Source organism: Paroedura picta, chromosome 13 (genome assembly GCF_049243985.1).
Source record: "Paroedura picta isolate Pp20150507F chromosome 13, Ppicta_v3.0, whole genome shotgun sequence".
In the NCBI taxonomy this organism is placed as follows: Eukaryota; Metazoa; Chordata; class Lepidosauria; order Squamata; family Gekkonidae; genus Paroedura; species Paroedura picta.
In genome coordinates this window covers 43269322-43296730 of record NC_135381.1, presented here as the reverse complement: position 1 = coordinate 43296730, position 27409 = coordinate 43269322, and the positions used below count along the sequence as shown (strand labels likewise).

The window sequence follows — 27409 nt, the reverse complement described above, 5'->3', positions numbered from 1 at the left end:
TCGCTTTCCTTGGCCTCCAAGTTCGGTGAAGCAGCTTCTGATGGAGAATGGGGAAAGCCCCCAGACCCCAAATCTGTAGCTGTAACTTTATCTGAGCCTATTATATGCAATGCTTTTCATTGGCAGCGTTATCTTAGGTGCATCTTTAAAAATAAAATATAAACAGAGAACAGCAAATTTCACATTTTAATCACTCTGAGTGTAAAGTGCTATTTTCTCTTGTTTGTTCTGAATCTACTGCCCATCAGCTTTACTGGATGCCCTTGGATTCTAACATTTTGGGAGAGATAAAGTTTTGTCAAGTCCCTTCACTTTACGCATAATGCTATAAAACTATCATCTCTCTTTTCTGCCCCCCCCCCAGTTGATTCTTGGAGTTCCCTTTGAAGAAGGCATGCTAATTTTCCTTCCGCAGGCTTTGTCCTTTCGTGTGCCTAAAAATGCCACCGTTAACTAGTTTTTACTTATATGCCTGTGAGAGACATTTAGGCTGAGTGGCCTGTAATTTTCTGATTCCCCTCCAGATATCTTCCAAAAAGCTAGCATCACAATTGATAGCTGGTCTACTAACCCTATATATAACTTCACATCTGAGTTCCTTAAGAACTCTTGGGTCCAGGACCTGGAGACTTACTGTTTTTAATTTTCCTAGTTGGCCTAGAACTGTATGGAAAGAGCTGTGTTTATTTCCAGCCACCGAATCAGAGGCAACCTTTAAAAATTAATATTGTGGAAATGGATCTCAGGGAGCAGTTGACAGAAAAAATACCTCTGTACCTCAGTGTGTTCCAGATTTGCAACAGCAGCTTCGGATGCTCATAATGTTGCAATCTTGCCCCTATGCAGTCAAACCCTATACCCACCCCCCCCCCACACACACACAGACACCTCCCCCAGCTGTTTGCATGTTTTCTTGGATATAAGGCCCTCTTCCCTGTCACTTTATTTTAAAAATAGATGCAACAGAAATCAACACACAAGGCTTTTCATATTAAAAATGTACAGTATATATTCATTTAATAATAAAAACAGTACTCAGAAATTAAAACTTCCCACGAGACCTACAACTGTAAGAATGCAGTACTCTCTTAGGTGCCAAAAATGCATTTTTAGCAGTGCATCAAAAGTAACCAGACCTGAACGTGCGGACAGAGAGAGGCCATTGACTACGAAGTTCTGGACAACTACAGATTAAAGACAGTCTCCAGCCAGCTTGCAGGAGTTGCACAGAATTTCAGAGACAAATTTACTTTCTTCCCCAGAGGAAACCTGTGGCCAGTTTCAGGCCCAGAACTACAAGGAACCCTCCCTAGAAGTCCACAGGGACTTGTTCATCCAAGGGCTCTATCTATGCAAACGACACACGGGGACTGGGCTTGTGCAGGCTGGTCACGGAGCATTTTACTAGCCAAAGCCAATTCGGACACAACCCTAATTCAAAGGTGAATTTGGGCAAGGGGGGGAGGGGTCAACTATACTTTCCAAATGCGGCACAGCTGGGTGGTGACTGGGGGGGGGGGAGTTCAACTAATGAGTGCAAATGGCCCCTCCTGCTTCTTAACCCCTTAACGCCCAAATAGCCACTGCAGAGGTAATGATTCAAATTGGACATCTTCTTGAATCAGAGTCAACGTCAAGACTAGACCAGCGACACCTTTCACCAGTTTAGAGACGTTTTACGAGACCCTGCTGCCATTTCTTGGAAGTCTAGAGAATGAGGAAGGGCTGGTTTCTCTTGGAAGGGGATCCTCTCAGCAGTGGGACAGAACCGAGCACAAAGAAGCAGAAGGGTTGCATGGGATGCTTTGGAGCCAACAGTGCTGCTCTGTATGCACCTTGCATTTTGACAGCCTCTGCTCTGAGAAGTCCCACACCTTCTTGCGGCGCGGTGCCAAGTGCCAAGCAATTTTCGGGGCAGTGCAGAAAAACATCGGAACGGACAGAAAGTTCAATGGAGGGCCATGAACAGGCTGCTGAAAAGCTCCACAGGCTTCCCAGCCAATCTCATTAAGGTGCTGCAAGACCACCTGAGACTATAAACACCTCGCTACCAAGAGAGAACTCGCAGTGAAACAGCAGTTACAAGATTCAAGACACAGTTTAGAAAACCCAGAGATATCACAGAAGAGCACATATACATTACAGACACTGACATATCACAGTGATAAAAATACAATCATATTTCTAATTGCTTGGGCAGGACAATCATCACTATGCTTTACAAAAAAAATAAAATAAAAATGCCTATCTGCTTACAAAACACAAATGGGGTAACAAAATGCACCCGTGGAATTCCTATGCAGAGTGGCAGAGAAGGGTACTTTGGCAGCATATACTAAACTGGCACGCAGGGCACTGCAAAACAGCCAATGGAACAGCCTCTTAAAGTGAACCAACATTCACAGCTGCTTACTACTAATCCACACCACTTTTAATTCCACGTGTTAAATACTGCACGGCTTTCGAGCTCCCTCTGGAGTCAAACCGCAGTCTTCTTCAGAAACCAGCAATGGGCCCCGTTTTGAGAGTTGTGGCAGGGGCACCGGCACGTTCGCCGGAAAAGGAGCCCAGACATGAAGGAACTATCCGGAGGCCTTTGGGCAAGTTCCTCCCGGGTTGGGCTGTGACAGCATAACTCCAGCTCTGAGCCCCACTGCTGGGCTTCTTCTGCGGCCCCTCAAGCAGCCTCCTTGCCCTCCCCTTCGAAGCACAGAACCCCGTAACATTTGGCCATAGCATGAGTGGAGGCGGCGGCTGCCCAGCACTGAGCCACAGGTCCCTCCAATGGCTCACAGCAGATGTGCGGGACGGTTCAATGGTTTGGGATATTTCTGGCATTGACGGCTGACTGGACACTCCTCTCGGAGGTGGTGCTGCTGTCACCATCTGGAACTTCAAGGAGATGAACGAGATCCTCCTTAGTCTTCTGCTGGTCGGGTCTGTCACCTTCCAAAGCGATGGTGCCATTGGCCACCAGGGCAGGAGGTTCGTTCTCATAGTCCTGGGGAGTATTGAGCATTGGAGATTTTGAACAATTGGTTGGAACAGTGGCCATTTGGGATATGATGGACATGTCATCTGACAGGCGTCCGTCTAAGAGGGGCAGTTTCTGTAGTGGCAAAAAAGGAATTAATTATCAAAACAAAACATCCCTAACACCAGCAAGAGCTTCACCTGTCGTTCCTAGAAGTCTGCCATTATAGTGGTATCATCTGTATATCTGAAGTTGTTGATATTTCTCCCTGCAATCTTGATCCCAATTTGTGACTCATCTAACCCCGCCTTTCTCATGATCTGCTCCACATACAAGTTAAATAGGCAAGGCGACAGTATACAGCCTTGCCAAACTCCTTTCTCAATTTTGAACCAATCAGTGATTCCATGCCCGGTTCTCACTGTTGCTTCTTGACTTGCATATAGGTTTCTCAAGAGACAAATAAGATGCTCTGGTATTCCCATCTCTTTAAGAACTTGCCACAATTTGTTGTGCCCCACAAGTATTAATTAAAATTGCTGAGCTATTTAAAAAGGTAAAATTGACATCTATAGGCAACAGAAAACCAACTGAAGAATTTCAAGAATAGTGGAATTCTTCTCTGGAGCACTCTGGAGCATTCCGCAAAATGAAACTTCAAGCAAATGGGGACTGGGGGGGGTAGAGGGAGGGGTGATATTGTAACTAATAGTATTTTTTGTACTTTTTCTATATATCTATATTTTAAAAAAATTAAAAAAGAAGTCCGCACTCCTAACCACCACACCAAGCTTGATGTATTCGCTGCTTTACACAAAGGATAAATAACTTTGGGGATTCACTGTCGAAGAGGCTATGGTGGTTGCTACCTAAAAGCTTACCCATGCCCCTCACTCTATCCAGAGCTCTCTGCCAGAAGAGCTAAATGAAGCCTCCATGTCCAATGGCAGTGCACCTTTGAAAAAGTAGCTGATGGAACCTTCCATGCTGCTTGCTATTAGCCCAGAGGCATGTGGTCAACCATTGCTGGAACCAGAATACTGGGCTAGGCGTACACAGCAAGGCAATCTTGGTAGGAATTCAAGTGCTATAAGACCATATTGTGCTACTTTGGACTTGCCAGCCAAAGCAGCAACACCACTTTCAACAACTTGTCTGCAACAAAGAGTAAGGTATGAGTTTGTGCACTTCTCTTCTTGCCATGAAGAAACATCAGTTGTCATGCTTTGGAGACTGTGATGCTCTCCTCTATGGAGTAATGGAGAATGAAAAGACCTCTCATCTCAGTATATAGCTCTGTGAAGTTCAGGATTAGACCCACATATCTAACTGTTCTGGGCCTTAAATCAAGATGGGCAGCTGTGTTAGTCTGTCTGTAGCAGATACGAGACCAGGAGTACCTTAAAGCAGGGGTAGTCAACCTGTGGCCATAGGCTGACTTACCCCTGCCTTAAAGAATAACAACATTTGTGGCAGGGTATGAGCTTTTATGAGTCTCTGTTGGTTTCCTGTTACCTGAATGCAAACCTTTCAATTCACTGGGACACCTGAAGATGGTTTATACCTGGCTGATCAATTTAGCTCAGTGGAGTTTCCTCTGATAAGGCAGCTATTCCTTGGCATAGAAGAATTCACCTCTCTCCTTTAACTCGAGATGCCAGTTCTCCACTGTTCCTCTTGGCCCAGTAGGGGATAATTCAGTTTCCATCTTCCCAAAGGATAGGACTCTTTCTTCCCATCTCCAGCTATCCAGGCAACGGACTGCCTTGTCCCAAGGAACCATCATTTAACCTCTGGGCATTACTCACGTTTTCTAGCTCATCTGCTGCATCTTCCAACTCCAGTTTCTGGCTAATGCAGCTGAGGAGATGATCCAACACGCACTGCTTTGGGTGCATCCCTTTATCGAACCGGCTGTACATGCCACACCAGAACCTCAAGGGGAGAGGAAATTCAAAGACTTCTAAAACAACAATAGGAGGAAGAGGGGAAGAAACGACAAGTGCCAGAGATCTGTCCTTCTAAAGGAAGGAGGAAGAAAACATTTTAATGACAGAACACAGTTTTAAAATTGTTGATCAGAGCCAGGGCTTTTTCCTCTGCTGTCCCAACCTGGTGGAATGAGCTCCCTGATGAAATTAAGGCCCTTTCGGAATTCAAACAGTTCTGTAGGGCCTGCAAAACAGAGCTCTTCTGCCAGGCTTTCGGTTGAGACTGGCACCAGGGCCTCCCTCACATCTGGCCCACTCTGACACTCCACGCACGCCAACCTAGAGCTGACGCCCAGCAGCCGTCTCCTCCTCTGGCCTGATGTATTGCCCTGGCCACAAAGTCCGGAGACATGGCTGCTGTTTGCCTGTTCTTGTTTATTCCACTCTCTGTTCATGTTGTGATATATTTTTTAAATGTACTAGTTCTGCTTTTTCATGTACACTGCCCCTAAACGTTGCAGTGAAGAGCAATATAGAAATCAAATGAATTAAATAAATGAATGATGAATACGGTAAATAAATAAATTTAGAAATACGACAAAGAACAACTGCATCTGAAAAATCAGGGTTGTTTTAACCATAGCTGCTTTGGCTGATGCAATTTTTTTTTACTATACTTAAAAACAAGATAATTTTTAATAATAAGTCTTATGACTACAAGAAATTGTGACAATTCAGAGTGGAGTTCTGCCCACAACAGTCCAGGAAGGCCACTACAGAAAAAAACAATCTTCCCTGATATCCAGACATGTTTTTGCTTGCACTAGTAAAAAAAAACCAACCAAACAAACCACAACGGAGTACTCCAATCTTCAATGTTTCCCTGGCTTGTTTCCCCCAGCCAGTGACTTACTGGAAACTGAAAGGCAGAGTGCTGGGCTGGAGTTCCTTGTAAGCTGAGAATCCCTTATACAACGGATTTCTGAAATCTTGCTTCCTGTGTTGCAGGAAAGGCCACAGGGAATGGGTCTTCTCAAAGATCCTGAAAATTAAAAAGAGGTCAGCAAACAAATCTATGGGGCAGCCTGAGAGCCAGTTTGGCGTAGTGGTTAGGAGTGCGGACTTCTAATCTGGCATGCCAGGTTCGATTCTGCACTCCCCCACATGCAACCAGCTGGGTGACCTTGGGCTCGCCACAGCACTGATAAAACTGTTCTGACCGGGCAGTGATATCAGGGCTCTCTCAGCCTCACCCACCTCACAGGGGGTCTGTTGTGGGGAGAGGAATGGGAAGGCGACTGTAAGCCGCTTTGAGCCTCCTTCGGGTAGGGGAAAGCGGCATATAAGAACCAACTCTTCTTCTTCTTCATGACAGCAATCTCAACCACGGGAATCTCTCTTTACCAGAGCACCAGAAATTCACTTCTGACAAATAAAGAACAGCTGTGACTCAGCTAAAAAGGACTACTACCAAAACGCCGGTCACAATTCAAGCCCCGCCTCCCCTCAATATTTGTTCCAAATTACCTCATGCCCTGATGTGATGTATGCAGCAGGAAACTGCAAACAGAGGGGGAGGGTCCATAGTACGGATGAGAAGACCCCCACTCCCATCCCCCATTTGAACCTCCTATACAATCCTCAAGGTCCCTATGCACGTCACTAAGCACGGCCACATTTATATGTTGAAACTAATTCCAAAGCTATGAACTTGGATGCAACTTTTATGTGGATTCAGCAATGGCCACATAGTTGGACCCACTTTTAAGGACTATACAGACCAAACTATACAGGCCCAGTGTCGCCCAGTAACTGCTGCACCAGAAATTAAATAGACTTCACAATCTTCAGCATTCTTCTCTAGATTTCATGATACAATGCATACCTTGCTCTTCAAAAGCAACACATTACCAAGGTGGAAGTGAAACCACTAAAGGCTCCTGTGTCTTGGAATGTCAACTGACCTCAGATCTTCCCGGTCCTTCTGACAGTTCCCCAGAAAATTGCCAAACTGGCAGGAATAGATGTGATCGTGGACCTCCAGGAGAAGACGCTCGTTAAATTCAAATGCGCAGGGAAACTGCTGCATAAGTTGCCAGGTGCAGTCCACAAACTGGGTGAAGACGGGGGATGCCTCCTTGGGGTCACCTTCCAGATGGCCACACCTGGAAAAGGGGAAAGGCCAGTGGCCATGACAGTGCATGACGGTCTAATGCCCTCGCAGCCTTTCCCAAATAATATGGACCGAACTGAGGAAAATCCATACTCCATACAACCTTCTGAATATGTAGATGGAAGACACACAGTACCGTAGGAAGGGGGGGGGGGAGACCTGACTGAAAGAACTGTTTTGTAAATGGTCTTTTAAACCTATCTTTCTGTTACTCTTGACATACAGGATGCAGTACCCTTCTCATGCTTTGAGCCCAAGAGGGCTTCCCAATTTCCAGTTGGGGCTGGAGTTCTTCCAAATCACCACTAGGGTTGCCAGTCTCCAGGAAAGGTCTAGAGATCTCCCAGAATTACAGCTAATCAACAGGCTACAAAGGTCGGAATCCCATGGAGAAACTGGCTGCTTTGAAGAGTGGATAGAATGGTGTTAAATTCTGCTGAGTTTTCTTCCCTACAAAACGCCACCTTCCCCAGGCTGGTCCTCCAAATCTCCAGGTATTTCCAACCCTGAAATTGGCAACCCTATACTCAAGTGAGAACCCAACTGGAATCTACCATATCCCTGTCTAGAGCTCTCTGGAGCACAGGTGAGATATATACATTAAACTTTTTATCTAGCGTCAACAGTAATTACAGTGCACTGTCTTCTCCCACTTTTGCCACCCCTACTGTAAGTATTTTGAACAGAGGCTTACAAAATCCTCCTCCTTCATTTTATCCTCACAACAACCCAGTGAGGTAGAGTAAACCATGTTCACGAAGAAGCACTGCACAGAAAAGCCCCACCCACCCCCAACCTTAACCCACATTCTGCTCTTACCTGTGTGAGAATTTGTGACCCATGGCAATCCATTCCCTTTCTATCAGGAGCTTTAAAGCCAAAGAAAGAAAAGCAATTATAAACAGGCTTCAGAAAGTTAAGCAATTATAAACAGGCTTCATATCTGCATATCTCCAAATACTTGATCAGAACCTTACCCCAGACCTTCTTGGAGGTCAGTTCCAGCAGAACACAGCAAAATTTACTTCTGAGCAAGCATGCACATTATTGTGCTGTTCCGCTGACATCTGAAAACTCAGGATACCCCTCTTAGCCACTCACCCCCAAGAGTAATTCATTTGCCCTTGCAGCAAAGAAAGTAAGGGCCAAAGTGGTCCTGCAGGGAGCAAATATGTAGAACAGCTAATAGGATAGGTGGACGTATGTAATCTGAAAATGTTCTTATAATGTTAAGTAATTATTATATGAGATTGCACATTCTCTTATTTACTCTTTTATTACTGATTTGAAATGTTTTAAATCCTTTTATATTTTCTTTTTAAATTGTAACGGCCTACGGCTACGTGCAATAAAATCTGACTTGACATTAATATCCATGCCCTCGCCTCAGATAAATGCCTGACAGAAAAGCTCCATCTTTCAGGCCATTTGGGATTGAAGCAGCTCCATCAGAGCCCTGAAATCTGCCAGGAGCTCATGCCACCAGGCATATAAAATTGGCATAAAAACATAAATTTAAATAATACATCTTTAACAGCTCCTGCGGAGCGGAATAAATAAAAGAGTAAGCCCTAAGGGGGAGGAGAAAGGGCGGGCTATGTCCAGGATAAAAACTAGGAGGGCCCAATCAGGAGATGCTATGTGGCTCCTGATTGGGCCCTCCGAATGTCACTCCAGGGCCAAGCGGCCAATGGGGAGTCGCGCAAAGCCGCTTGGCCCAGCCTTGCCTTGCCCAGCCGGGGACTCACTGCACACAAGGAGAAGCAGCCTTCCCCAATGGTGAGTCCTCCCGCTGGCTTCCCCTCGCCCTCGCGAAAGGAGCAGGGACCTGCTCCTTTCCCGCCCGGGGTCCCTTCCCAATGGCCATTGCACTGCCGCTGCTTCCCCGCACCCAGACACACACACACACACACACACACAACCCCCCTATCGCGCCTCCACCGCTTCCTTGTGCCCACAGACACACACACAGCCTCACCAGCCAACCCCCCCTGGCCGCTGCTCCCCCGTGCCCAGACACACACACACACACACAGAGCCACCCACCCACCACGCTCTCCCACCCCTTCCCCCACCCCACACACACACTCCTCTCTACCCCCCTCTTCCCTCGCCACCTCCCCCTCCTGATTTGCCCCCCTTTCGTGATTCCCCCCCCATCCTTCACACACCTCCTGTTCCCTGCCCTTTCACCTACCTCTCTGCCTACCTGCCTTTCTTCCTTCTTACTTCCTGACTTGTTCTCTCCCACCCCACACACACACTCCTATTCACCCCCCCTCTTTCCTCGCCACCTCCCCCTCCGCGATTCACCCCCGTCTCCTCCCCTTTCACCTACCTCTCTGCCTGCCTTCCTTTCTTCTTACTTCCTGACTTACTCTCCCCCACCCCACACCCACTCCTCTCTACCTCCCTCTTTCCTCCCCCCTCCCTCCTGATTCGCCCCCCGCAATCCCTCCCCCGCGATTCACCCCCCCGTCCCCTCCCCTTTCGCCTACCTCTCTGCCTGCCTTCCTTTCTTCCTTCTTACTTCCTGACTTCCTCTATTTCTCCATCTCCGTCCTGTTTCTCTGTCTCTCCCTCTCACTTGCTTCCTGTCTTTCTCCTTTACTTCCTTTCTTTCTTCCTTCTACCCATCCCTTCAACCAACCCTTTTTTCTCCCTCCCATTCCTCCTTTCCTCTTCTTCCTTCCTTTCCTACAGTCTGCCTCCCCATCCGCTAGCGCCCGCTGTATTTCTTCTACAGCAGGCTTAATATCTAGTTAAATTATAACATTAAAGTGGACAGTGGAGTTTCCCGCTGTCCTATCATGGGAGAAAAAGAGAGGGCTTATAAAGATGGTCCATTGTGGTTGGCCGGTGGATTCCGACAGGTCGGATGATTTTAGGCCTCAACCCTAGGCCTGGCAGCATCACCAGGTCAACAGGTCCTCCAGCTTATGCCTTGGCATGCAGCAGTTCTCTAATTCCTGTGCCATTACAAAGCCCACACAGAAAATAAAACTGTTTGGCTACAGAGTAGTTCAGCAGTGGAATAGGCTGCCTAAGGAGGTGGTGAGCTCCCCCTCACTGGCAGTCTTCAGGCAAAGGTTGGATACACACTTTTCTTGGATGCTTTAGGATGCTTAGGGCTGATCCTGCGTTGAGCAGGGGGTTGGACTAGATGGCCTCTATGGCCCCTTCCAACTCTATGATTCTACCAGGATTTCTTGTCAGCCCTGGGTTCCCCAAATGGGTGGGAGTTAATTTTTAATAAGTTTTTTAAAATGTTGTAAACATTTATCAGGTGATATGATCATATGTGGTCATCTCAACCCCTCCCAAAATGGCCAATGATGGACCTGGAGGGGGAGGGATTGGGAGGGGCCTTGAGTACACAGCTCTGCCTCCTACCCCTATTTTGCATGATTGCGCCACTTCTGGGGTTTCTCAAAGCCTGAAGAACGTTTCAGGAATTTCTCAATGGTAAAAAAGTCAAGAAAGGCTGTGCTACACAAACCAAGTTACTTCCCCACAGAAGCCAACTGAGGTATATAGGTGGGGCCTCTCCACATTTCCAATCAGTTCCTGAAGCCAAGTGCCCAATCCAGGGGTATGAGAGCTATCCAGTGCTTTGATTAGAAACCTCAGGGATTCTCTGTTCTTACCATGAATCCTTTTAGTGTCCGATAAAATGGATCTAGGAGAAGGCTAGCCAGTGAGCAGACTTGGGCAGTGCGATCCCAGCCATCTGAGCAGTGGACCAAAACGCTGGCGCGCTCATCCTTCACCGCCTACAAAGAGATGTGTTGCACAGACACACACACACACATACACGTGCCACATCAAAACGCTTGACTGCCAAGATAACATAAAACACTGTTTCAAGGGATCAAGATTTAGAAGTGTGACTACTCCAGGCATAAGGGAAGTCCACACCGTGATGTATAAAGCTGTGTTACAGATCATAGAGGTCCCCAAAATGATACCTGTGGGCTCTACGGTATTGGCCAATACCTTATCTGACACCTGGCAAGTGTTTTCAGAAAATGGATGAAGCCAGGTAGGGCTGTGGCACAGTAAGGCTTCCGATTGGTTGTGCAGTTTTTTTTTTTATGTTGCTATGGCAGCTTTAAGCAATGTCACCCCTTATGCAGCATCTGCCAACAATGCACAAGGATCTTCACTGTGTGACTGGAGTTAAGACAATCAGCATGGTGTTGTGGTTAAGAGCGGCAGCTTCTAATCTGGCAAGCCAGGTTTGATTCCATTCCTCTTCCACATGCAGCCAGCTGGGTGACCTTGGGCTTGTCACAGTCTGATAGAGCTGTTCTCACAGAGCAGTAAGGTCAGGGCTCTCTCAGCCCCATCTAGCTCACAGGGGTAGAGTCTGCTGTGGGTACAGGAAGGAAAGGATGTTGGAAGCCACTCAGACTCCTTCAGGTAGTGAAAAGCGGGGTATAAAACCAACTCCTCTTCTTCTTCTTCAATCCCAGCAGGCATTATGCATCTGGCTCTACCTCCTGCGGCAACAATTTTGTGGCTGTGCTCATCTATGCTGAATCACAATTCCAAAGTTGCCCACAGGCTCAAAAAGGTTAGAGACCACTGTCCTGCTACAAGAACCCGACTCTGTGAGTGTGTGACAGGCTCAAGGTCATCCAGAAAGGTCACCAAAGGCAGAGGGGGAATTCAAACCTGGGTCTCCCAGATCCAGGCCAGCTATCTAATCAACTACTCCAGATTCCACATTGGCTGTCTATTCTATTCAGAAATCAGCTACTTAGAATGAAAAACCTAAGGGTTGAGTTATGTTTCTGGCACATGTTAAAATGTTTGGATGGCCCACAGAGGAAGCTTTACCTTGGCAAGAAAGACACCAGCATCCATCACTGCTTTGATGTGCCGCAACCAGCCGGAGCTCTCCAGGCCAGTAAGGAAGTCACTCATTGAAGGAGATTTTGTTTCACATACTGAAGGAACAGAAGCAGAAGAGGGGAGACTTGAAAGGGCTGAAGAGGAGGCTCTATCCCCGCCCTCCAGAAAGACTCTGAGCTTTGTGATCAGGAATGCAGGTTGCTACAAATACATGAGGCATTTCTGAGCCTCACAAAGGGGCCTCAGCTCTGCACCTTTGCCGAACAGCTCATCAAATGTTATTTCTTCAACAAGTGCCATAGCTAGGGGGTTAAGATGACTTCTGGGAGGATCCTGACACTTCACGCAGGACACCCTTGAGGCACCCTCACAGACAGCAAAGCTAGGTGCAGCTATGACTCAGAAATCCTTCACCCTGCATGCCCTTGGATATCTCAGGTGGGGATGGATCCACCTCCAAGCGGTTTAGTTGGGAAGGGCTTCTCTTTCTGATGCTGAAACACCTGGACACTTCTGACTGAAAAAGGCTATAGCAAATTCTTCAGCTGTACTACTTCAAAACCTTATTCTTTGGATTATGTTTATTATCTAGCATGCTTTCCCCAACCTTGGCCTCTATTTGCAGTAGAAGCAGGACAGCTTTCCTTATCTGATATTTTAAAAATGTGTGTGGGAGATACTGCCAAGTTCCAGTCGAGGGTGACCCCACCTAGGGGGTGCAAAGCAACAGACTAACAAGGGTGGCTTGCCACTGCCCTCCTTCTGGACTTCCTAGGTGGTCTCCCATCCAAATGCGGACCCAGGTTGACCCTTGTTCGCTGCAGAGCTCTGATGAGATCGGTTAACCTGGGCCATTCAGGTCAGAGCAGTTCTTCCCTACAGCACTTAATGCCAGCTGACAAGTCAAGCCACTTGAGCAAGCAAAACAGGGCAGCTGTTGACTTTCCTAGTCTTTTTCCTCTGCCACGCCCCAGAGTACACAACTTGCATCTACAGAACTGACTCATTCTTCAGAAAATGAGATTAGCAGACAGAGATCGCAATTGTCAAACAAAGTCAACATACCTTCCAAGAGCTTCTGTAGGCTACTCCTCATGACATGGATGTTTTCAATGCCGATGAACTTAAAACGGATGTTGTTGTAATTGTCCACGTTCTCGTAACCCTTCCCAGCGGCTCGGTTGGCCATGGCGTTCAACTGAAAGGTTTAAAGGGCAGATGTGAATAAGAGCACATTCCTCGCAATGCTGAGAGGTTTAGCAGCACAATTTGAGAAGTGCCGGTAAAAATACTACCTTTTCTACCGTCTCCCATGTATGAACTGCAGCTTTTTCCAACTTTTTTTTACCACTGAGAAACCCCTGAAACATTCTTCAGGCTTTGAGAAACCCCAGAAATGTATGATTATGCAGAATATGGTTGGGAAGCAGAGCTGGGCACATGCCCACCTGGAACATCCCTTCCCTCTCTCTCCCCTGGCCCATCACTGGCCACTTTAGGAGGCGGTGAATGGGTCGACATGAGCATATATGGTCACATCACCCGATAACTGTTTAACGCATCTTAAAAATGCATTGTTCAGGGGGTTGGTCTAGTTGACCCTGGAGATCCCTTCCAACTCTATGATTCTAATTAATTAACTACCACCCATTCGGGATACTCTTCCATGGCCATGAAGAAGCCCCAGAGCCCCTTTTATGCAAGTATTCATATAAAATATCTGAGTCCCATTTTGTTAAAGGCAGGGACTTCCTGATCGTCTTAAGGTTTCAAGCAAAGGTTGGATACACACTTTTCTTGGATGCTTTAGGATGCTTTGGGCTGATCCTGCGTTGAGCAGGGGGTTGGACTAGATGGCCTGTGTGGCCCCTTCCAACTCTAGGATTCTATGACTCCTTTCTTATGGATGATATCAACAGAGAAATAATAGAAAATGTGGCCAAATTTTTCCAACATGCAATTAAACTGTGTCGGGACTGCTGGGTGATCTCTGGCCAGCCCCTTTTCTTCATCCTGGCTTTCCCCCCACAGAACATGGAAGTACAGAGAGGCCTAGATCCAAACATCCCATCCTAAGGTCCTTACAAGAAAGGCTGAATACAAATGTGGTGAATACAACCCATGTGCCTGCTAAGTAAAATGCAAGGTTTATCCTCAGTTGGATAGCCTGGCCTACCTCACAGAGCTGTTGTTATGAGAAAATGCAGAAGGGGAGAACAAAATAACTTTGAATCCCAGGAGGTAAATTAATCGCTTTATGCAACACATACTCTGATAGCACTGAAGTCACTGTCCCTTGGAAAGAGTGTGCACAGATCCTATGAAGTGATACCTTTGGCCTTGTGTCTACAACATACATGAACGGACTCCCTGGATTGGATTCCCGAATGGCTTGTAGCAGCTGTTCATCCTCCAGGCAACGAGCACTGAACCCGGACAAGGGTTGGCTGCACCGGCAAATGGCTGCCTGAAAGATACAAGGGTTAACTGCATAGCCATGTGTCTCCAATTCAGACTGGTCTACTGACACATTTACATATGCCCTCCATGGCTCACGTACATAAATGCAACAGTGCCACAAAGAAAAACAAACAGGCAAAGGGATGTCCCCGTCAAGGAACCTTTTCCCAGGAAAGATAGATTCAAGTGGGTAGCTGTGTTAGTCTGAAGTAGCACAACAAAAATTGAGTCCAACAAAGATTTCTTCAAGGCATGAGCTCTTGTGCACAGGCACACACCCTTAGACAAAATGGAACATTTTACCATTTACCACTCTACCATTCCCCAGAGTCCATTTAAGCTAGCACCGACTGCTTCAGTGACTCTATCCAGCCACCTCATTCTCTGTCGGCCCCTTCTTCTTTTGCCCTCAACCGCTCCCAGCATTAGGCTCTTCTCCAGGGAGCCCTTCCTTCTCATGAGGTGGCCAAAGTATTTGAGTCTTATCTTCAGGATCTGGCCTTCTAAGGAGCAGTCAGGGGTAACCTCCTCTAGGACTGACTTGTTTGTTCGCCTTGCAGTCCAAGGGACTCGCAAGAGTCTTCTCCAGCACCAGAGTTCAAAAGCCTCAATACTTTGACGCTCGGCCTTCCTTATGGTCCAAATTTCACAGCCATACATTGCAACTGGGAAGACCATAGCCTTGACTAGACGCACTTTTGTTGGCAGGGTGATGTCTCTGCTTTTTAGGATGCTGTCTAGATTTGCCATGGCTTTCCTCCCCAGGAGCAAGTGTCTTTTAATTTCTTTGCTACAATCCCCATCTGCAGTGATCTTGGAGCCCAGGAAAATAAAATCTGTCAACATCTCCATTTCTTCCCCATCTATTTGCCAGAAATTGAGAGGGCCGGATGCCATGATCTTCATTTTCTTGATGTTGAGTTCCAAGCCAACTTTTGCACTCTCTTCCTTCACCCGCATCAACGGGCTCTTTAGTTCCTCTTCACTTTCTGCCATTAGAGTGGTATCATCTGCATATCTGAGGTTGTTGGTATTTCTCCCTGCAATCTTGATCCCAATTTGGGACGCCTTTCTCATGATGTGCTCCTCATACAAGTTAAATAGGCAAGGCGACAGTATACAGCCTTGCCAAACTCCTTTCTCAATTTTGAACCAATCAGTGATTCCATGCCCGGTTCTCACTGTTGCTTGACCTGCATATAGGTTTCTCAAGAGACAAATAAGATGCTCTGGTATTCCCATCTCTTTAAGAACTTGCCGCAATTTGTTGTGCTCCACACAATCAAAGGCTTTAGCATAGTCAATGAAGCAGAAATAGATGTTCTTCTGGAACTCCCTAGCTTTCTCCATGATCCACCGTATGTTGGCAATTTGATCTCTAGTTCCTCTGCCTCTTCGAAATCCTGCCTGTACTTCTGGAAGTTCTCGGTCCACATATTGCTGGAGCCTAGCTTGTAGGATTTTGAGCATAACTTTGCTAGCATGAGAAATGAGTGCAATGGTGCGGTAGTTTGAACATTCTTTGGCATTGCCCTTCTCTGGAATTGGAATGTAAACTGACCTTTTCCAATCCTGTGGCCACTGTTGAGTTTTCCAAATTTGCTGGCATATTGAGTGTAGCACTTTTAAGATTTTGAATAGTTCAACTGGAATGCTGTCACCTCCACTAGCTTTATTGTTGCTAAGGCCCATTTGACTTCACATTCCAGGATGTCTGGCTCCAGGTCAGTAACTACACCCTTGTGGTTATCAGGGATGTTAAGCTAGCTCTTGTATAGTTCTTCTGTATAATTTTGCCACCTTTTTTAAATCTCTTCTGCTTCTGTGAGGTCCCTACCATTTTTGTCCTTTATCATACCCATCTTTGCATGAAATGTTCTCTTCATATCTCCAATTTTCTTGAAAAGATCTCTGGTCCTCCCCATTCTATTGTTTTCTTCTATTTGTTTGCACTGTTCATTTAAGAAGGCATTCTTATCTCTTCTAGCTATTCTCTGGAATTCAGCATTCAATTGGGTGTATCTTTCTCTTTCTCCCTTGCCTTTCACTTCCCTTCTCTATTTGTAAAGCATCCTCAGACAGTCATTTTGCTTTCTTACATTTCTTTTTCTTTGGGATGGTTTTAGTTGCTGCCTCTTGTACAATGTTGCGAACCTCCGTCCATAGTTCTTCAGGCACTCTGTCTATCAGATCTAATTCCTTAAATCTACTTGTCACCTCTACTGTATATTCATTAGGGATATGATTTAGTTCATATCTGAGTGGCCTAGTGCTTTTCCCTACTTTCTTCAATTTAAGCCTAAATTTTGCAACAAGAAGCTGATGATCTGAACCACAATCAGCTCCTGGTCTTGTTTTTACTGACTGTATAGAACTTCTTTCTTGGCCTCAACCAGGGCCAGAGCCTTCTCTATCCTGGCCCCCACCTGGTAGAATGAGCTCCTGGAGGAGATCAGGGCACTGACGGAGCTAAAACAGTTCCACAGGGCCTGCAAAAGGGAGCTCTTTTGTGCGGTTACTTTACGGTCGGTCACTTTACGACAGCTGCCATGACACTTCCCACCACCTTGTGTCCTGACACATAATCTGAGAGTCCTAGGAGTCTTTCTGCCATGACGGGAATGGATTATGCTAGCCTGGTTTTGTCAGATCTCAGATGTGTCAATACAGACTAGTATCCCCATACCTATGTGAGCCTGTGTCCAGTATTATATTATTATTATATATTATATTAAATTCTCAATACCTATAAAATTGATAAAAATATTTAAGATTCAGAAGAAATAAGAACTGTTGGAACTGTTTTAGCTCCGTCAGTGCCCTGATCTCCTCCAGGAGCTCATTCTACCAGGTGGGGGCCAGGATAGAGAAGGCTCTAGCCCTGGTTGAGGCCAGGGATCCTTAGCTGGGTGGTGGTGGTGGAGCATAAGGCTCTTTCAGGGGCACAGGCAGGGAGGCAGTCCCTCAGGTACACTAGGCCCTGACTGCGTATGGCCACTTCCCATCCATTGGAACAGGTTTTGGAAATCCTGGATTAAAGCTTAATTACCTACAAGAGGATCTGCTTTTCCCTTAAGGTATGCAAAATATGAAAAAAAAATCCACTTTCCTTCAAAAGCTGATATCAAAAAGGCCTACCTTGACCTGGATTGCTCAAATTGGCCCAGTCCCAACAGACCCCAGAAGATAAGCAGCATCAGCCCTGGTTAGATGGGAGACCACCACTGAAAAGGCAGGCAATGGCAAACCCCCCTTCAAATTCTCATGCCTTGAAAACCCTCTGCGGTCACTTTACGACAGCTGCCATGACACTTCCCACCCCCTTGTGCCCTGACACATAATCTGAGAGTCCTGGGAGTCTTTCTGCCATGACGGGAATGGATTATGCTAGCCTGGTTTTGTCAGATCTCAGATATGTCAATACAGACAGGTATCCCCATACCTATGTGAGCCTGTGTCCAGTATTATGTTATTATTATATATTATATTAAATTCTCAATACCTATAAAATTGATACAAATATTTAAGACTCAGAGGACTTGCCACTGATGAAAGAATCTCACTGAAAATGGATATTACCTGGATTCTGTTTTGACAGAAGTCCTACAAAATAAACAGATAAGGAAAACTACAAAAAAGGGCACTTTTCTTTCTTTTATGAATATATTTATTGTATTGCCATTGGTAGGTCTGTTTCTCTCTGTTTAGATCTCAGAATCTAAGCAGGGCTGGGTCGTGCTTGGATGGGAGTCTAGCAAGGAAGTTAATGGCAAACCACCTCTGAGCGTCTCTTACCTTGGAAACCCTTTGGGGGTCACCATAAGCTGGTTCTGACTTGACAGCACTTCCCACCACCCATGAAAAGGGCCTAGGTCTGGCCCAGATCCTCTAGACCAGCGTGGCCAAACTGTGCCTCTCCAGATGTCCATGGACTACAATTCCCACAATGCATAATACTGGCAAGTGTGCATGGGAATTGTAGTCCATGGTCAACTGGAGAGCCACAGTTTGGCCACCCACTTCAGACCTTAGCAAACATATCGGCAGCCCTTGGTAGTAGCAAGCAACTCTGGGCAGGCAGTGGTTTGTGCAGTGCGCAGGCTGCCTTCGCTTCCCACGGTTGCAGACTCTCCCATACAACAGATCACCCCCTGCACTGGTCAGAGGGATCCCTTCCCAGGAACTCCCTAGGGTTCCACAGTAAAGCAAACCACGGATGCTGTCCTGAGCAATCCGGACTGAGCACAGGCCCCAGTTCCTAATCCGCAAAAGAACTCTCCCCAAGAAGGGCATTCAAGAACACGATTCTTCTGTAAGTGGAACTGGCACAGTTCCCTTGACAGCCTCAGGACTCCATCATCTCATTATTCTGCACGTACAGATCAGTCCCAAGAACAGTTTCAAGAAGACAGAACAAAATCCCATTGGAGACACCAAGTTCCCCACTCCGAAGCCCAGGGCTGCTGACCAAAACAAACCACGGAAATAGCAGAACATGCAAGACTAACGTTATTCTCTTTGTGGAAGTAGGAAAGCACAGGGATCCGACCTCGGCTCCTGAACTTCGAGCTGCCCAGCACCATCGTTCTCGTAGCGGCTTTGGGCACCACCAGCTCCCGAGGGTACGTGCTACAGACCTGGGGGCAGTAATCAACAGGAAAGAGAAACAGCATCTCCATTTATTCATTGGTGCAGTATTAACTTCCCGGAGCACTTATTCCAGTTTTGCAACTTGGCACCTGCTGATTTTCAAAACCTTGAGCTGAGCTGAGAACAAAATCAGCTGCAAGAGCTTAGGAAGGTAAAGGTGGCTCTGTTCGAAATCAGCAGCAGCAAGAGACAACATAAGCGATTGAGAGAAATTAGCCACGAGGGAACATCCATATTATGAATACCTGGGTGGGAGAGAAATGGCTGGCCTCTCTGGGAAACAGGATACTAGACTAGACGGACCAGCAAGTTTATATGTGAAGAGTCTATCCCACGCCAGATGCATGGTTCTCCTTTCCCCATTTGGCCCCCACAATAACCTCATCAGCTAGAGCAAGTTGAGGGAATGGGAATACAAGAAATTCACAAAAAGAACCTGTTCAGGCCAACTGCTCATCTGTAAACCGCTCCCGCAGGAGCGGTAGAAATAAAACAGTAAGGGCATTGTGGGTGGAGAAAGGGATGGGGAGAGTCATGATAAAAACTCAAAGGAGCCAATTGGGAGTCGCGAAGCGGCTCCCGATTGGCTTCTCCGAGTGTCAGTCCAGGGAGCGCGGGGGGAGAGGGGGAGGGTGGCCGATGCAGCCATCAGCACAGGGCTTGGAGCAAGCCCGCCGCGTCTCAGATGCGGCGGGCCTGCTCAGAGCCCTGTGCTGAAGCCTGCAGCGCAGCGGGGAAGAGCCTAACCGGCGCAGGCTTCAGCGCGGGGCTCAGAGCACACCTGCCACATCACACACGCGGCGGTCGTCCTCGGAGCTCTGTGCTGAAGTCAGGGCCGTGGGGAGGAGGGTGGCCAGCCCAGCTTCACTGTCTCACTTGGAGCAATGCTGAAGCCGGTTGCCAGGGGAGCCGCGCCTGGGGCCCTGCCCTGCCAGCCCGGCTCCACTCCCACCTCCCGCACACCGCCCCGAACTCCCCAGCTTGCTGGGGGTGCCAAGCCTGGGGCCCTGCCCTGCTGCCCCGGCTCCGCTTCCCGAGAACACACCCCTGTGCCGCTGCCTCCAGGACACTGGCTCAACCCACAGGGGAATTGCGAGGCAGGCGGGCCCTTCGCCCCTCGCTCCCTGCCCTGTCGCCCCGGCTCTGAAGCCCACGCCAACATGCCGCCACCGATGGGGACTAGGGGGGGAGGCTTGCGTGTCCCCCGCCACCTTCCAGCCCTCTCCTAGGGGCCATTGCATTCCTTCCTGCAATGGACTATCTTTCTAGTCATCCTGATAAATCTGCAGCTGGACTTTACCACTTCAGATAAGAGGGGGAGGGATTCGTGCCCCCCCTCACCATCCTGCAAATACCATGCAAATATGCAGAAAGTTACGAAGTCACAGAAAAAATCTGTAGGATTGTCTTTTCCCTGATGTGCTGCCATTATGTGTAATTATACCTCTTTGCAAAAGGAGCATTCTGACATGCAACTCTGACATGCACCTAGAGTTTGAAATGGTATAGCTCAGGAGTTTTTACTGTAGGGCAATGCCTCTTTATGGAGACTGGTCGTAAGCAAGCCACACCTTACGCAAGCCATGCTACAGAATATCAGTGGATTTGACACATTATAGCAAAGGGCCGATGAAATACCTCGTAGTCTTTATTAGCATCAGTTACTTCCCAGTAGTCATTGGGAATTCCCATTCGCTGGTAGTCCACCATGACATCTATCAGCTTCCAGCCCACTTCCCGGTTTTCTTTGGGCATTTTAGGATTGTAAGAGAATGCATACAGTTCTTCAGGTTTCACTAGAGCGGAAAGATTGAATTCAGAGGAAGAAAAATAAATGTTTCTGCCCATAGCTTATTCAGGACACAGGACACTAAAAAGAAGTTCACAGCCACTTGAGATTTTCCTATCATGCCAGACTTGGCTTTTAACCATTTGCCTCTACCTTGCCAATAGGTTCTACCAGGCTACTAGCCCCTAACCCAGTGGTTCTCAACCTTGGAGTCCTGACTCCAATTGGGGTCGCCTGGCCCCTTCTGCGGGGTCACCAGGTTGGTGGCTGTGGCGGCTGGCGGCAGAGCCATAGCACTGGCCGCCTGTACATTGCCCCCACCACAGCATTTGGAGTCCTGGCATTACGGCGGTTGAGAACTGCTGCCCTAACCTATCTCCTCACATAACATAACTACTTTCTGTCAACTGGCAGAAAAGAAAAACCACCTTATGTGAACCTTCCTTACCAGACTGCCTGGTGGCAATTCAGGCTCACCACCAGTCCAGGCACACAGCAATCTGAAAGGTGACTTAACTTCAACATTAGCATAACATTCAAATCAACAATTAAGAAGAATTTTTTTTAAAAATTGTTCTTGGCTTGCTGAGTGGGAAGGGCCAGCAGCAGAGAGGGATAAGTCTGAAGATGAACACACAGAAGTACTGAATAGTACAAGAACTGTAAAGGAGGGTGACACACATGAAACTGCCTTTTTATCAATGATCTGGACAGATGAGTGGATGGATTGACTCCTCATTAAATTTGCAGATGACACCAAAGTTGGGAGGAGTAGTGAACACTCCAGAAGAGGGAGATAAAGTACAATGAGATGTAAGCATCCTGAGAAAGTGAGCAAATGAGAACAAGATGCAATTCAATAAGGATAAGTACAGAGTTCTGCATCTGGGTCACAAAAATGTGAAGCATGCATACTGAATGGGAGATACACTTCTGGGTCGCAATGCGTGTGATCTTGGGTTACTTGTGGACTGTAAGCCAAATATGAGCAGACGATGCGATGCGGTGGTAAGGTGAATGCAGTTTTGGTCAGTATCAACAGATGCAACACATCAAACTCATAAGATGTCATAGTCCTGGCTGTACACCACACTGATCAAACTGCACCAGGAGTACATGCAGTACTGAGGACGTCACTTCATAAAGGACGTGGACAAAATTGAGAAGATGCTGAGGAGAGCGCTAAGGATGATCTGGGGACCTGATCCTATGAGGAAACACTGACGGACTTGGGAATGTGCAGCCAAGAGAATATGAGGTTGAGAGGGGACAAGATTACTCTCTCTAAGTATCTAAAAGGTTGCCACTTTGAAGAGGGCAGAGAGCAGTTTCTGTTGACTTCAGAGGATAGGACCTGCAGTAATGGGTTTAAACTAGGTCTAGAATGGTCCCAGCAAGTTATCAAGGTTCCCTCTCACTGGCAGAGTTCAAGCAGTAGGTGGACAGCTACCTTTCATGGATGCTTTAGCCTGATCCTGCCTAGAAAGGCTAGAAGGCCTGTATGGCCCCTTCCTCCTCTATGATTCTATACTGACTCAGAACATTGATCTCATCAAGGTCAGGACTGGGTCCTCTTAACTGGCAGCAGCTCTCCAAGGTCTCCTTTCACGTCACTGACTGCCTGGTCCTTTTAACTAGAGAAGCTGGGGAATCTCAAACATGACTGGGGCTAAAGGGACAGTTTATTTTGAGCAGTGTGGTCAAGTCAGCACTAGCTTTGGTACGCCGCTACCCTTCTTCACTTCCTGATTTCCCACTGGCCCTCCTTTCTCCCCTAAAGCACAAATCCAATTGATAACTCATCCTGCAGACTCTTACAGCAGCAGGCTGTCGAGTCCAAACAGCCCTTGCCAACATCTGATAAAGCAGCCGGTTTGCCAAACAGGTAATCTCCAGCCGTCTGCCACCCTCCGACAAATAATGAGTAATTGTATACTCTGCCAAGAAAAGATAGCGCAGGGCTTTATGCAGGAACTGAACCCAAACTGAACTGTGGAAACTCAGGCAAGAAAGAAAAAGAGGCACAGCACGCTAAAGTAGGGAGACAACAGACAGTATCTTCAGCTTTCACTTGCAAGTGCACATCTGAAAACTCAATGGTTGTTCAGCACACAGGTCTACATTCCCAACACAGACCGCCAACAGGGCCGGGGGTAGCACACTAACAACAGAAAAGTAGCAGTCAAGTAAATCCAACTAACTGCTCATTTTCCACTTGTTTTCTATACCTTTTCTGCAACAAAATATTCATAGTTTTCTGAGATTGCATTCATGCTGTACATCCTTCAAAAAGATAATCTGGTAACTACAGAGTGACACAGAATGGCTGACCACTTACACTAGATTACAGCAGTTAAGGTTTAAAATAAAATAAATTCTCCAGCTTTGCAAGGCACAAGTTTTCTATCATCAAGCTGTTGTACCAAGTTTGATTATAACACCATGCTAAATTGTGCACTGTTTGATCAAAAATACTTTGTATTTTATGACCCTGATCTTTGCCTATTTATATCAGATATATTTAATGGTTCTTCATTATGCCAGGGCATTTGCTCTAGCTTCTGTTAATGCTGAAGTATTGTGTGGGAGGCTTTGTAATAGTCCATATTCAGAATGCCTTTTTCCTTGGGGGCAGGGTAAAAGTTATACTAATAAAATATTGAGATGTGTCTTTTTAAACAATTTTTAGGAATTTTTGAATTTAACTCAAGAGATATTATTCCCAATCTGATAGTAGACATTGATCCAAATATAAATTTATCAATTGCTAAATTCATGCCTAGCATATTTTCCTTCAGAAACTAATTTAGTGCTCTTTTAGCCATTTCTCAAGACTTATTGATCAGAGGAACTCTGAAAAGGAAAGGACACCAAACGGAGCTCTGTGCCAAGTGCAAATGGGAATGAATGCTCTGCACTAAAAATTATGGACCTGTGGGATCTGAACACTGGCCAAGGGAGCTGGGAATCTCTAGGGTCTGCTTAATGTCAACATTTTATTCCAGACTGGTAATTGCTAAGGGCTACCAATGCCGCTTCAGCTTGTGCAGAGCAGTCACTGCAGAATTTGCCTGAGCCGATCAGAAATACTTTAGAAGGTTTTAAACTACCACCACTATCACTGCAATAAAACAGTAAGTTAGTAGTAATCTAATCTCCAAAACTTTGCTTTGCTTGAACACTGCCAAAATTCTGCAGGAAAGGATACATAAGGACAGGAAAAGACAGAGATTGCATTTCTTCCTGATTGAGTCCAGAGAAACCAGAATTCATCCCCTACGCTGCCCCCTGCAATGCCACTGTTAGGGTCTGGGAGAAGTACCTGGTTGCGAAAGTTTCAGCAAGGAGGTGTAAACTTCGTGACAATCTCGCTCGTGCCCAATAACGAAGTGTGCCACACGGAAGTTCTTGCAGCGAATAAGTAGCGGGCACCCAGATGGAGTCAGAGGCAGTTTCTCCACGGTGGCAATATGGTGATGAAGTATCTGTCGAAAAGCAACAAACAGGAAAAACACTGATGCCAATTTGCAGGAACCAGAAGTGAATCAAGCTGCAATCCTAAATGCAAGCAGCAACTGCTCGTATTTTAATAAATCTCAAAAGGCAACCAAGAGCAGTCACTTTACCTGAAAGGTTTTGTAACTTCCCCCAAAAGATTTAATTTTATTTTATTGTATAATTGAGTTGCTATACACTGTTTGCCTGACTAAGATTTGCATTCAGGCTGATTGATGCCATCACTTTTAATCAGGTCTGTAAACAACCACTTGCCAAGGACGTGAAAACTGCCCTGCTGAGGAACCTTTGAAGCCACAAATACATGAAACAGGAATGAGTGAGCAGGCAGATGGGGGAGGGACCTAGGTTAATTTGGGTAACTGACCTGCCAGAATGTTTTTAAGGCCAGCTTTCCTTCTTATGAAATTAAATTAAAAGATTAGAATGAAAATAAGACATTATCCAATTAATCAATATTGTATACAAGATATCTGGGCCCAATGTGTGAATACTATTTGGGAAATACGTTGTGCTTTCAGTAAATGTTATTGACCCTTGGTAAGAGCATTTTCAATGAGCCTCTTGTGGCGCAGAGTGGTAAGGCAGCAGTCATGCTGTCTGAAAGCTCTGCCCATGAGGCTGGGAGTTCAATCCCAGCAGCCGGCTCAAGGTTGACTCAGCCTTCCATCCTTCCGAGGTCGGTAAAATGAGTACCCAGCTTGCTGGTGGGTAAACGGTAATGACTGGGGAAGGCACTGGCAAACCACCCCGTATTGAGTCTGCCATGAAAACACTGGAGGACGTCACCCCAAGGGTCAGATGTGACCCGGTGCTTGCACAGAGGATACCTTTACCTTTAAGAGCAATATCAGACTTCAGGGTATGTAGTATCTCTAAAAGCTACTAAGGGTTTCATTTCACACTCTAAAACACACCAAAAGCAACATGACTCAAAGGCAGGAGCACTTCTGAACATGCACCTATAAAGGGGATACTGCCTTGAACCCTGCTCATTCAGCAACAGAGCTCGCTGCCCCCACTCCAACATTACCCATGTCTCCTTCCGAACTTCAGCCGAAGCATCCACATATATCAGATGAGTTGCAGTCAGGTACAGTGTTCCATTTGCTGGCTTCCTGTGGGTATAACGATCTAGTAACTTCACGTTTTCCACCTGCAGGGTATGAAAAGCCCAATTAGAACACGTTGACAAATTATGCCAGGTGGGAACAGAGTTTGTGCTCCCGAGCATACTATGGCAGATTGGAAAAGGCACTTTCACCTTATTGCTTTGTGCCAGCTTGGAATACAGAAGGTCTGCCTCCTGGGCACACGGAAATCATGTCTCTCTTCTGGCAAATCAAGTAAGTATCTCATTCTCTAATGCCCCTATTGGGTAGGCCAGTTAGGACCGGCTCCTAAGCTACTCACCTGTGGTGAGTAAGAGTCATCTCCAGGTGATAAAAGAAACATCATGTTTCACTAGTGACGAACGTAGCAGGGGACATAATGATGCAGGGGACATAATGATGCTTCGGTTAAAATGTTATGCTACTTTGCTGACAGGAGGGTTAGATTCTGATGTTTCTCCCCAGGTGTGAGGAATCATGCAAGCTGTAAAGAGCTAAAAGGAAGCCTGGCCAACTGTCTGGCCAGCATAAACCATCCCACACCACAACCACCTGCTATAAACGAGTGGTTAGCAGCACTCTCAAGGCTAAATCAGAGTACTAAACATGTGTTTCCCCTCTGCATTAGAGGTCCTGTCAAATGCACAGGACTTTTGCCCAGCAACAGGCAGCAAAACAGGAAACCACAGGCCGTTCTGTTTGTAGTAAGACAGTGCAACCACCTCAGGGCTTCCCATCTCCAAAGGTCTAGTTCTTAATCATTCACGGTGTTGGGCTCTCTTCTCTACGCTGCACAGGTGAACATAAATAGGCTGAATCCGGGGGGGAAAGGCTTTGGATTTCTTCACAGCGAAGCTCCCAGCGTTGGCTAAGACAGGGGTAGTCAACCTGTGGTCCTCCAGATGTTCATGGACTACAATTCCCACGAGCCCCTGACAGCGAATGCTGGCAGGGGCTCATGGGAATTATAGTCCATGAACATCTGGAGGGCCACAGGTTGACTACCCCTGGGCTAAGAGACCCCAAGGTCTATGCCTGGCCAGTTCCAAAATGAGGCTCTACCCCAGGGATCATCAAACCGCGGCCCTCCAGATGTCCATGGACTACAATTCCCGTGAGCGAATGCTGGCAGGGGCTCATGGGAATTATAGTCCATGAACATCTGGAGGACCACAGGTTGACTACCCCTGGGCTAAGAGACCCCAAGGTCTATGCCTGGCCAGTTCCAAAATGAGGCTCTACCCCAGGGATCGTCAAACCGCGGCCCTCCAGATGTCCATGGACTACAATTCCCGTGAGCGAATGCTGGCAGGGGCTCCTGGGAATTGTAGTCCATGGACATCTGGAGGGCCGCAGTTTGACTCTACCCTCAGGCACTTACCTTTACTCAGGCAGCCTGCACGGGGCGGGGGGGGGGTGCTCTCACCTGCTGGCACCCCTGCAGGCCCCTCTCCCTGCCGTACCCCAAGCCTCCCCCCCGGGGGCCCTGCTGCTGCGTTCCCCGCGACACGTGTTCACGCGCCCACACGCGCTCGACGCGCGTCCGCCTCGTGGCGGGGGGAGGGCTGCACTCTGCACATGCTTGGCCGCCCGCCCCGGGGCAGCCGCCAGGACTGGGGGCCACGGAAGCCGGGCGGGGGGAGTGCAGGGAGAGGGGCTCTTGGCGCCCTCTGCACAGGCTCAGAGGCCTCCACACAGCCCCAGCCCGGCCGGCCGGCAGGCCTCTTACCTTGGGCGTCGTGATGTGCTCCATGGCCGCCCTCGGGCCGCCGCCGCCCGGCCTCTCCCTCGCCCATCCGCGCCGGAGCGAAACGCCTCAGCGCCGCTTGCGCCGGAAGCATCGCGAGACGGAGGGTCGCGCGGGAGGCCGCGGGCGCCATCTTGGGTGAGGGCACCAGGACCCGCCTCTCCCTGCCTCGCCCGCCTGGCGGAGTAGAAGGCGGCGCT

The 27409-nt window shown here is 47.4% G+C and overlaps 1 protein-coding gene across 1 annotated transcript; it reads right to left on the bottom strand.

The window, feature by feature from the left end:
- Positions 1–983: 983 nt before the first annotated feature.
- Positions 984–27327, bottom strand: MTMR8 (myotubularin related protein 8). The gene is made up of 14 exons (XM_077307270.1): positions 27192–27327; positions 25384–25506; positions 24157–24319; positions 20684–20841; positions 18904–19032; positions 14268–14402; positions 13001–13133; positions 11921–12030; positions 10726–10851; positions 7898–7947; positions 6870–7070; positions 5819–5947; positions 4783–4909; positions 984–3109 (listed from the first exon to the last, which is right to left on the bottom strand). The coding sequence occupies exons 1-14, from the start codon at positions 27213–27215 to the stop codon at positions 2813–2815; spliced, it is 1905 nt and encodes a 634-aa protein (XP_077163385.1). The 5' UTR covers positions 27216–27327; the 3' UTR covers positions 984–2812.
- Between the last annotated feature and the right edge of the window lie 82 nt (positions 27328–27409).

Excerpts from the sequence above, each read along its gene's own strand:
- MTMR8 (XM_077307270.1), bottom strand. The coding sequence starts at position 27,215 with ATGGAGCACATCACGACGCCCAAG. Across the intron at positions 20,842-24,156 it reads GCTGAAACTTTCGCAACCAG|TGAAACCTGAAGAACTGTAT; the intron begins GTACTTCTCCCA and ends TTTCCGCTCTAG. Across the intron at positions 7,071-7,897 it reads GGTCACAAATTCTCACACAG|GTGTGGCCATCTGGAAGGTG; the intron begins GTAAGAGCAGAA and ends CCCCTTTTCCAG.